Source organism: Syngnathus scovelli, chromosome 8 (assembly GCF_024217435.2).
Source record: "Syngnathus scovelli strain Florida chromosome 8, RoL_Ssco_1.2, whole genome shotgun sequence".
Classification (NCBI taxonomy): Eukaryota; Metazoa; Chordata; class Actinopteri; order Syngnathiformes; family Syngnathidae; genus Syngnathus; species Syngnathus scovelli.
Window position 1 is genome coordinate 3,144,194 of NC_090854.1, and position 12,111 is coordinate 3,156,304.

Here is a 12,111-nt window from a genome sequence, read left to right on the forward strand (position 1 = left end):
CGCTACAAAGGATGTCGACGAGTTGTCCGCTGACTCTGCCTGGTCCCCTACGGAGGAGCCATGGCACGACAAGAAACTGCATGGAAGGCGTATGGGTTTGAGGCCTCGGCATTACAGAGGGTTGGCGAATGGGCGAACAAGAACATGTGGTATCAACTAATGGTACATTCAATTAGATCATCCAAGGCGGTGAGTGGGCCGTGTTTGGTCCGGGTCAAAACACCTAGTATGCTACAGGCGGTTTTTCAAACCATCGCTGTGCCAGTGTCCGATAACTGTCAACTCCGGTTGCTGCTTTGGTTGGTGTATGAGCAATCGTGGGAAGCGCCCGAAACTGACGCGCAGGTCAGGAAGATTTTCAAACCCACAGGGGAGTGCGCATGGATAAGCGAATTACCCTATTTAGATTGGCTAGCCGTGCATGACGATATTCAGGTAGCGGAGTCTATAGATGTACCTTCGGTGATGGTGCCGGCGTGTTTTTGTTCTAACGTGACACACGGAGGTCCGGGAGTGTTTCTGGGGGCGGCGGAGTGTGACATGTACTCCATGCAATTCCCAGGTACGCCGTGGGGAGAGAGAGGCGCTATTCATCCGGTAACTTTCACACCTCCAAACGCACGGCACGCTATTACGGTAATGGTGGAAAATCGTACGGTCCCCGGGAATACGACCATAGGTAGCCTTAGGGATATCTGGTGGGTGTGCGGGGCTAAGGCCTATTTGTTTTTACCTTATGGCTGGGTGGGTTGCAGCTATTCGGCAACCTTAAGGCTCCCGTTTGAGGTGATGCCCATTAGGAAGGGCCCTAAGCCCCAGGGTACTGTTTTTAGTCAGGTCCCGAGTCGAGGTAAGAGGGACATGGCGAAGTTTCACACTACGGAGGCGTACCATTGGAGAATTAGTTTTGGGGAGAAATTGGGCCTCGGGATTTTCCCCTGGTACGGGGTTACGTTTTTGGCGGATCATATTGATAACATTACATATACTCTCCAGGGTTTCGCAAATGAGACAATCAAGGGTTTCAGACAGTTGTCACTTATCCAGAAGAGCCATCGCCTGACCCTACTTAAACACGACATGGCCTTGGATTATATCTTGGCCCGGCAAGTGGGGTTGTGCGTGTCCCTCAATTTGTCGGACAACGCCTGTTATCCTCTAATCCCTGATAACACAGATAATATAACCAGTGTCATCGACACGCTTAGAGTCATCCGGGACTCTTTTGGGCTCTCCGAAGGCGCGGGCTGGTCGGCTACAGGAGAGGCTGGGGCCTATGGGGGCGATGCTGGTTCAGTTGTTGGGGGTTCTTGGGATATCGTTGTGTGTAATGTTGTGCTTTTGCACTGTAATATTGACGTGCGCGAAGGCCGTGATGTTGCGGTGGTTCGGAGTGGTAATGCCAGGGAACCAAACCCAGATGCCGTTAATCCCGGTCGAGCGTGGGCGGATTGGGGATTCGGGGAAGAGGTGCTGGTGAATGATAGGTATCGCTTTAAAAAAAAAAAAGTTATGTTGTCATTTTGGTGTGTTTTAGCCTAGATTTTGCTTGTTTTTCTTGTTGGGTTGTACACTTCTGTTTTTTTTATTTTTTATTTGCCTCATTGTTGGGAGGAATCCCGCTTAAATTGGTAGGCTATGTTGATTTTCACTTGTGACCGGATGGAGACACCTTACAAGCCTGTCGGGGGGTCTAGTCTTCCTTGCGCATGTCTTTGTTTTCTTTACATTGTTTCTTGTTATGACATTTTTGTTGTTTTGTGTGTGCTGTAAAAAAAAAAAAAACACAAAGGGGATCTGTCATGCAGTGTTGCCCAGTCGGGGGTGTTTGGGAGGGGGAACGGAGAGGCCATCCGGCCCGTGATGGACAGTGCTGCTTCCCTCGTAATGATGTTGAATGCGTGCGTTGCATTTTGTGCCGTTGTCATCACTCGATACTGGCGGTGGTTCTCATTCGTTGCAGGACGCTTGGATGCTGACCGGGGCCTTGCAAGGGACTCTAAGGTGGTATGGTGGTATGGACATGAGGACTTTGTTTGGACAGCAGGCCCTGGGCAGCGCCGCCCGGTGCTCTTCACCGAGGAGGACTCAGTGGACTGGACATTGCTGCGGCACGCACTCACACATGGGGGGGCTTGACTGTTGCATGCTAATGATATTAGTTTTTATATACCTCACTGTTACTTCGTTGGTTTGCCGTGTTTATTAACTGCATTATGTTATCTCATTTCTTTGCCTCGTGGTGTGTTTACGATATGACAATACTGGTTTGTATTTGGGGGCATGGTTCTGTTCATAACTGTTTTTGGGGCTCATGCTACGCTTTGTGGAATGTGATGTGTACCGGAGCTCCCTTCACATGGCTGACGCCAGGTGAGGGGGGGTCTCTGGGGGTGTAGAATGGGCGTCCCTCTTTTTCCTCGTCATTAGATTGGTGAGGTTTTTTTTCGATGGTGGTCCGGCGACTTTTTGGAGCTTCTAGAGGGCCACAGCAAAGTTTTCTCTCCAAATTGATGGCGTGGTTAAAATAGCACCGAAGGGGGGGTTAGCGTTCGGCGTCAATTGGTTAAGCGGGTTGGGGGAATTCAACCTTGGTCAGATTGCTGTCAGGGAGAAATTCGATATTAACTTAGGTTGAGTTTTCCTAGTTAAAGTAACCTTAAGTACATAGCATGCCTTGAGAGTGATTTAGGATGAGACAAATAGGTCCAAATTGTAGATGGAAAACACAAAATGTTTGGGGTAAGGTTTTTGGACGTAAGACCCAAGGCGGGAGAAGACAGGGGGACTTCTTTTTAGCGAGAGACACTTCAGTTCTGACCGGTTGAATAAAATGTTTCCCCAATCAGCCGTGTGTCACCGAAGTTTTCCTTCCCTGAGCCAGCCACCTATCCGCCGTTTGATCTTGGAGACCAGCAGAACATCGAAGATAATTCACCACAGTGGCTATTTGCTAAAGCTAATAGGAAGTCTGACATTTTGACTTTATTTTGGAATTGGGCAGCATTTTTACTCTTAAAGTGGTCATATTTTAACAAACTCATCTTAGAGATTTGCTTTATTGTGTTTGAACCTGGGCAAAACCTTGCACACACAATACACCTGGTAGACCTTATATTATTATAGTTATTGAAAGTTTTTTTTTTAATTGCATGTGGTTGCTGTAGCAATATGCTGTGTACAAAGACAAATGATGCAGTTGTTGAGGTTCTGAACCTGGGCTAAAAGTCATGAAACTCATACACCCAAATCTCAATTTTACTCTCTTCGATCCTGCACGACTTTCTGTCTAGCGCGGTTTAGCCATAGACCCCAATTTTTTTCATCGTAAATACATTTTTAAGTAGTATTTTAAATGGATGATATAAGGACCATACAAAGCTAAATGACTTGCACATAAACCTGAGCTCTAGCAATTTGATGAATTTCGACCAATTTAAAGGCAGTTGATAATAAGCTGTTTGACCTTGATGACTGCTCCTCACTGCGCAGCCGGCCGGCCCACGCGGTCCACAGCAAGCCTCCTTGCCCACGGCAAGCTGGCCGACATGTTCCACTGCAAACGGAGATCCTCCTTGCTGCACAACCGGTCAGCCAAATTTGTCTGCTGACTGATGTGTCTGCTACACAGAGCCCCATGTCCGTCTGGTAAGAAGCTGAAATCGTTCTGCTAATCTTGTTTCTCATATTTTCGCAGGTTGAAGTAAACAAGAGTTGTGCATATGAATTTGGATCATCATTTCAGACAGTGACAGCAAAACGTGACAAACCAATCCAGGAAAGAATACACATTACAATGCTTGCCTGCCTGCATCCCGGTGACGTACATACTGAGATGAAAAACAAACAGGAAGAGCGCTCCAAAAGTGGGTGGGCCAATTCATCGTAAATGTCATCCCCCAAAAGTCCTTTAATCACTACAGATTATTTTGGTGGCGTGAACTTTGGTGCTGATGTAATTTTTTACATTTTGGTTACATCTTATAAGTACCAATGTTCAGCCCGATTTAGTGTCTCTTTAATGACAAGACAATTATAAACGTCAGTCAAAATATTCATTTAAAAATTTGCCTTTTTTGTTTTAAGCAAACTCCAGTTACTCAAGAGAAAACAAAAATTATTGGTGATTCTGAAACTGAAAGGCAGTGTTATGCAGTCAAGATTTGTTTTCTTAATGGCAGCATTATGAGAAATCAAGCATTGATAGAACTCTGTTTTAATTTTAAAAACATTTAAATTTTATTTGATTTTTTACGAAAACTCCAAAGAACCCTGGAAAACAAGGTTGCTGCATTTATGAATCTGTACATCAACATTTGTTACAAACAGAACAAAAAAATAAACAAAAACATTTTCATATGTACGTTTATGTATATAAAAATAAGCATCTTTTTTGAAACTCCAAAGAGCTTGGCTCTTTCGCAGAGGTCCATGTGAGAGCTGTGGAGTCAGTCTTGCACATATCTACTCAAAACACAAGCATGCAAAAAGAGACAAACGCTAACGATAGAACTTGTGAAAGTGTTGTCATTCAAAATTAATGTACAATTCAAAAGTTGCAAAGGAAAACAATATTACAGTTTTCAATATTTGTTAATGTAGCATACAAACGCTCCTGGTGTTTAACACCAGATGAATTCAATTTATTTTTTCATTTAAATTTACAAAGTGCAATCGCCTACAGCAACTAAATGATAAAAAAACAATGGCAAAGGAGGAACAATTCTCATGTGTCCTGTCTTGTGCTCTATATGTAATGCGTGTGCCGATTCGTTCAAAAGCCCAGTCACTTATGCAGACCTATTTTATATTCTGTATTACATGTTTATACGTTTGTGCGTGTTTTCTACTGGAGTGAGTCACTGTTATGAAGAGCCAGCCCAGTCATATCAGCATCATCGTCATCATCTCCACTGTCCCCAGACTCATCTTCACTATGGCTTCCTAGCATCACCTGCTGTACTGCCAGTGTCGCACCATCTGATGTTAGGCTGTGTAGACCCTCCACATTCATTGTCACCATTGTACCTGAAAACCAGACAAGGAATTTCACTGTCCAACAACGTATCTGTGTGAAATGTCACTTGATCAAGGAGCAACAGATGAGATCAGATGACTTTGCGTGTGCAGTGTGTGCACTGAGCACAGCTGTGTGTACTCTGTGTTAACAAGAAAAACGCAAAAGGTGGGTAAAAACAGTGACAGAATTGATGTGCATTATTGATATACCTGCAAATAAACAGGTAGTGTGGAATAAATCTTTTAGTCACCTAAATTGGGAATGACACTGACGTTTTTGAAGTCCTGCAACTTTTTCGGGCACATTATTTCAGCGACTTTGACAAGGCAGTCTTTCATAAGGTCTCAATCTGAAAAAGGCTTGCTATGTCTTGCAATGAGTTGGGCAACATCATAGCTGGCGATTGTAGCCTTCTCTTTGAAGAAATATTCACTTAAAATTCACTATATTCACTTTAGTATCTTGGGGATGGTAAATGGATGGCAAATGTCTTCTTCGTCTACTTTTGTCCTTTTTGGTGGAGCAACTGCCTTGATCAACAGTAGTGGTAAAACAGTTGCTGGCCCTGGTGTTAAAATTAAAGAGTGCAATACACTGAGGCAAAAGTTGAAGTGGGGGCCATATTTTATTCTATTTATAAACTAGCTACTTCTTGAAGCCTGGTGGTAAACCAAACTTGATTCCGGAGCCGTACTTGTCCTTGCTATACGCAAAGCGTTTAGCTATTTCTGAGTCATTAAACATATTGTGAAAGTGCCCTCATTGGAGGTGTACGAATGGTATTTGGTCGCTGTCTGCAGGCCCCACAGTACCCCGGCCACCAAATACTGAAGTGGTCCATAGAGTTTGCCTTCTGCGTCTGACATTGTACGGTGCTGATAACACTAACGCTGGCAGTGGCTTGCTGGGTAGCGGGGGAGGTTTGCGTAATATAGCCGTTCCGCTACTGCAAAACATTGAAACGTTAACCTGCCCACCCAGTTGGTGCAACTGTTGGCTTGGGTTAGACTCCATGTGCAACCTGACTTGACAGCATTCAGTCCTATCCAGATGATATATTTTTTTTACAGACACAGCAATAAGCCTCTCGGTTGTTACCAATTAACTGGCCTGAGCCAGTCTTTGACTATAGCGTCCTCCAACCAGATATCGAAATACGTACATTGTCCTTTGACTTCGTTTTGCCTCCATTACCAGGGAATATTATGTCGGCGCAAATTAATTTGTTGACGTTTGCACACTGATAGACGTCACAGACCTTTTTTTATTACAGTTGTTGGCATCCAAAGCATTGCATTAACGCTACAACATACTGTAGGTCACAGGTCCTACTCGCACATATAATTTATATAATAGATGAAATTACGTGATTTTTAGGAAATAGGCCAGCACAACACAGATGGAAGGTGGATATTGGTTCGAAAATTTAATACCGCTTCAAATGGTATTTACTACTTTTTAATACTTTTTAATGGCAATATTCTTTGCTAATTACTACTTAAAACTTACTACAATTCAATACCTTTTACAACCCCGCGGATACCCTGAATGTTAATAGTTTAATAAACAATATTCTAGTGGTCTCTTCCATGATGTTGGTTCTGCCCAACACCAGCGGTGCGCATTTTCAGGAAGTCTTTCAGTAAATGTTCATGAGCCTAAAAACGCTGTGTACTATTGTGTGATGTTTGTGAATAATTAATATAAAAAATATCTGGATTAAACAATTTAGATTAAGTTAGGTTTTTCTTCTGGTCAGAGTAAATGTACGTACTTGCTTGAGTAGAGGTATCAAAGTCATTACTTTCAAGTTTGCGTTAGTCTCCACATACTTGTTATATACTGTAAATGAATGACCAAAACATTGTAATTATTGTATTATTGTAAATTCTTAAATTATACTGCAAGACAAATGAGAGAATGTAAAATATAATTTTGGATATTGAGTAACGCTTTCGTTATACCATCGGGCATTGTAACTTGCTGCGGTGTTCCGCCCCCTGAGGCAATGGAGTCAGGCCAGAAGCGCTGCAGTGGCCTGTTTTGAGGAGTCTTCTTTTTAGTTTTAGGCGTCTCAGAGGAGCTTGCATCCAACATCGGCTGTAGAATTCGCCTTCGAGCATTTATGAACCTGCAAACACAAGGCAGCATAATTCTGTATGTAAGTACGTATGCATACGCACGTACGCACATATATACATATGGTAAAGTATATACATATACATATAGTCGTATGCAAAAGTTTGGGTACCCCTGATCATTTTCATGATTTTGCTTTATAAATCATTGGTTGTTCGGATCAGCAATTTCAGGTTATTGAGAAATGCTTGGGTAGCATACTGTCGGTTGTAAACAAGCAGTAGAATAGAATAGAATGCATTTATTGTCATTGTACAATGATATACAACGAATTTGGGATAGTAGTTTGCTTAGTCACTGCGCAATGCACTTTGATGTGTGTTTGTCTGCTGTTTGATTTTGTGTTGCAGTAACATCAGGGTGTACTTCTATTTTCATTGGTTCTCATTTATGAAATGACGAGGCGAGGAAATCTGGGAAAAAGTAAGTTACTGAGGCACGCTAACCTACACTGTCAGCTGCACCGGAGTCCTTCGTTACAAGGCACTTTGTGTACTAATCACTTATTTTCCTAAACTTTGACAATGATTTTAAATTTTGGGCTGCTGAAATTTTTTTTAAAAAAGAGGTTATTTTTGCAGGAATTTCAAAATCTCCACTCTCCAAACAAGCGCTTTTTGTCGATAACTTGAAATTAATCTATGCGACATAACCTTGATTTTGTGAAAACACCTATATATTCACACACACATGCACACACAAAGACACAGACACGCGTGCACGTTTTCTAGTTTCGGGATTCACAGGATTGCTAAAAAAAGAAGTTTGCCTTAAATATAGTTTTGTTCAGTAGTAAAGTTTCTAGGATCAACAACAGAAACTACTATTGTTGTGAACACCCTCTTTTCTATTTTTTCTTACTAATAGCCCAATTTCACAGCCTTAAGATATCATAAACACTTGGTCCTGTTGGATTTGTGAGAATCTCCTGGTACCTTGTTTGTAACTATAAAAACATAATCAAAACCTGGAATATTTTTCATCACATAGCACAATTATTATTCTGAACATTACTTCATGTATTTATTTAATATAGTAGTATTATGAAACTGCAGTCAATAGGCCACATTTCTCATATCTCTCGAGAGACATGTGCAAACTAACATTGTCAGACATACTATCTTATGTTAAAATTCATCGAATACACAAACTTGTTAAAAAAACAAGTACGTAGATGAGAGAGAAGCCCATTTGTGGGACTATGGAGGAACTTTACTCACCAGTTATTGACCTGAAGAAGTGTCAGATTTGTCTGACTGGCGATCTGTTTCTTTTCATCCTCTGTTGGGTAAGGATGCTACAGATGAAAGGGGGAGACATTTTTGTTGTTTTGGTATTCCATGATATACAAATGACCTGACAAACAGACTCACCCCAATGTGCTGAAAAAGCCATGAGCGCATGACATTTGTCGCATGTTTGGGTAGAACGCCACGTTTGTTTTTAGTTGAGCTGTCATCATGATTGAAGAGGTTTAAGTCCTGGTGAAATCGCAGTTGGAGCTGAGCGAACAGAGATTGGGTTAGCCAAGAACAACTATACAATTGTAACTTGCATTTCAAATGTTCATATGAAACGTATAAGATATTTTAGGATTTCGCTCCAACTAAGGTACAGAAATGTCAACACCTCCTGATGGAAACAATGTGGTATGAAGAATGCCATCTTATTTTGATGTCATATTTTAGTGGAATTAAAAAGAAAACATTCAATACAGTGTTTAAAATTCTTCTGCCTTGGTTAAACTCAGTTGCTGAATTGAAAAACAGATGTTAAGTTATTTAAGATTTTTCTAATGGCTAGTAAAAAGAAGAAAGTGGTTGACTTCATTACCTCCCATATTGGAAGAATGGTTTGTGTCCTGCCCTTTATTTTGTGAAGTGCTCAGTCTGCGAATCGCTTTCCTAACGAAAGCAGCATTACTGTATTGACTGCCAACAAGTTGCTTTGTGTTTTTTACGCCTTCAATAGCATCGTCTGTAAGTACCGTATTTGGAATAAAAACTATGTTTATCAGCGTTACGTTTACATTGTGACATGTTTGGGTATATTGTAAAGTTTGTACACTTTATCATAACCAGCAACAGTGAGCTTTTTGTTTAATGTATACAGTACTTTATAAAGGCTTGATCTAAAACAAATGTAAGTAGAAGATGCATACAGTTAATATGCCGTAAAAATATTTGCATTCAATAATAGTATTTAGTAATAGTAGATGAGGGGGAATGTGAGCTTTAAAAAACAATATTTAAAAAAACCAAATCAATAACAATAGACAATTCACCGAACCCCTCCTTAGCGAAAGAAAAAAAAATCAAATTCAAGACAAGATATCTTTTACTGGTGCACAAAATGAGCCGTGCATGATCATCACCTTGTTCAAAGAACAAAACCAACACAATGTATGAACTCACAACAAATTACATACCTGCAAATCAGTGTGCCTTTGTGAAACCAGTTCAGATATGCGCTATCACGAATTTACACGATAAATCAGGTGTGTTCGGACCTCCACAATGGAGGCTCTGCCGAACCCCTGAGACTGACTCACCGAACCCCTAAGGTTCGATTGAACCCAGGTTAAGAACCACTGTTATATAATGACATAACATTTTGAGATGCAGTAAATACTGATCTAAAGCGAAAAACTGTTTACTGCCGCAGTGAGAATGAAAAAAGAAATTTTATTTGCTATATGGATTTGTACTACATGCATCAACCTGGAATACAGGCTGTGTAACTTGTGGACGGTAAGAGATACAGCATCTGGAGCAAGTATAAGATACAGTGGATACGTTTGCAATGACAACGAATTCAGCTGCAATATTTTGACAGTTTCCAAAATTGTCCTACACATACTACACATGAAATAGACACAAATGTAGTTATAATGCAGAGTACGGGCATGTAAACTGACTTAAGTGAATACCGAACATCCTGTCAAGCTTTACTTGCTCCCATAATGTCAGAGTGATGGCAGCTTTAGTTATGTCTTACCAACGTTTACTTGCTTTGTGTCACATGTCCGCACCATCAGCACCTTGGATAGCTCCGTCCCTCTGCTACTGCCCCTCCCTACCTGTTATCCTCCGTGACGCACATTGCTTTGCAGTAATCAGCACTCATTGCCCACACCTGTTGTGCATCACCTGCTCATCAAGATGTCTACTTAATTAAGCGCACTTTTCCAGTTACATTTGGTCAGTTCGTCCCGTGTTACTCCCTGTTCCTGCTCTCGTTGCCTACCGACTCCTGTTGCCTATCTCACTTGCCTGTCCGACTGTTTCTGACCATGACCCATCCATCCATCCATCCATCCATCCATCCATCCATCCATCCATCCATCCATCCATCCATCCATCCATATTCTTCCGCTTATCCAGGGTCGGGTCGTGGGGGCAGCACCTTTAAGAGGGACTCGCAGACTCATCCAGCTCATCCCGGGGGATCCCAAGACGTTGCCAGGCCAGCGGAGAGACATAGTCTCTCCAGTGCGTCCTGGGTCGTCCACGGGGGTCTCCTACCGGTGGAACATGCCTGGAACACTTCCTCAGGGAGGCGTCCAGGAGGCATCCTGAAGAGATGCCCGAGCTGCCTCATCTGGCTCCTCTCAACTGCTCTATTCCGAGCCTCTCCTGGATGACCGAGCTTCTCACCTTATCGCTAAGGGAGAGCCCAGACACCCTGCGGAGGAAACTCATTTCGGCCACTTTTATCTGGGATCTCGTTCTTTCAGTCACGACCCATAGCTTGTGACCATAGGTGAGGGTAGGAGCGTAGATCGACCGGCAAATTGAGAGTTTTGCCTTTTGGCTCAGCTCTCTCTTTACCACGACGGACCAGTACAGAGTCCACATTACTGCCGACACTGCACCGAATCCGCCTGTCAATCTCGCGCTCCATCCTGCCCTCACTCATGAAGAAGACCCCAAGATACTTGAACTCCTCCACTTGGGGCAGGATCTCATCCCCAATCCGGAGAGGGCATTCCACCCTTTTCCGATTGAGGACCATGGACTCGGATTTGGAGGTGCTGACCCTCATCCCGACCGCTTCACACTCAGCTGCGAACCGCTCCAGTGAGAGCTGGAGATCACGGCCTGAAGAAGCCAACAGCACCACGTCGTCTGCGAAAAGTAGAGACGCGACGCTGAGGTCCCCAAACTGGACACCCTCAATGCCTCAGCTGCGCCTAGAAATTCTGTCCATAAAAATTATGAACACAATCGGTGACAAAAGGCAGCCTTGGCAGAGTCCAACCCTCACTGGGAACGAATCCGACTTACTGACGGAAACGCGGACCAAACTCTGGCATCGGTGATACAGGGACCAAACCGCCCTTATCAGTTGGCTCGGCACCCCGTACTCCCGAAGCACCCTCCACAGAACTTCCCGAGGGACACGGTCAAACGGCTTCTCCAAGTCCACAAAGCAAATGTGGACTGGTTGAGCGAACTCCCACGCCCCCTCGAGGATCCTGCCGAGGGTGTAGAGCTGGTCCACTGTTCCACAGCCAGGACGAAAGCCACACTGCTCCTCCTCAATCCGAGGTTCGATCTCTTGATGGACCCTCCTCTCCAGCACCCCTGAATAGGCCTTACCAGGGAGGCTGAGGAGTGTGATTCCCCTGTAATTGGAACACACCCTCCGGTCCCCCGTCTTAAAGAGGGGAACCACCACCCCAGTCTGCCAGAGGCACTGTCCCCTATGTCCACGCAATGTTGTAGAGACGTGTCAGCCATGACAGCCCCAAAACATCCAGAGCCTTTAAGAACTCCGGGCGGATCTCATCCACCCCTGGAGCCTTGCCCCGAGGAGTTTTTTTATCTACCTCAGTGACTTCGACCCTAGAGATTGGAGAGTCCGCCTCAGAGTCTCCAGGCCCTGCTTCCACAATTGAAGGCATGTAGGTGGAATTGAGGAGGTCTTCGAAGTATTCTCCCCACCGACTC

The 12,111-nt window shown here is 43.4% G+C and overlaps 1 protein-coding gene across 26 annotated transcripts in view; it reads right to left on the bottom strand.

Moving 5' to 3' along the window:
- Positions 1-4,214: 4,214 nt before the first annotated feature.
- The window catches only part of pknox1.1 (pbx/knotted 1 homeobox 1.1), a 90,306-nt gene continuing 82,409 nt past the window's right edge, over positions 4,215-12,111 (bottom strand). For 25 of the 26 annotated variants that reach the window (XM_049728431.2, XM_049728415.2, XM_049728426.2 and 22 more), the window contains 4 exons: positions 8,533-8,661; positions 8,380-8,456; positions 6,985-7,151; positions 4,215-5,028 (listed from right to left, as the gene is read on the bottom strand). In XM_049728431.2, the coding sequence (XP_049584388.1) occupies positions 4,847-5,028; positions 6,985-7,151; positions 8,380-8,456; positions 8,533-8,661 (555 nt within the window). In that variant the 3' untranslated portion in view covers positions 4,215-4,846. Of the gene's footprint in view, positions 5,029-6,984; positions 7,152-8,379; positions 8,457-8,532; positions 8,662-12,111 lie in introns of those variants that run through there. The other variant, XM_049728439.2, reaches the window with a different exon arrangement.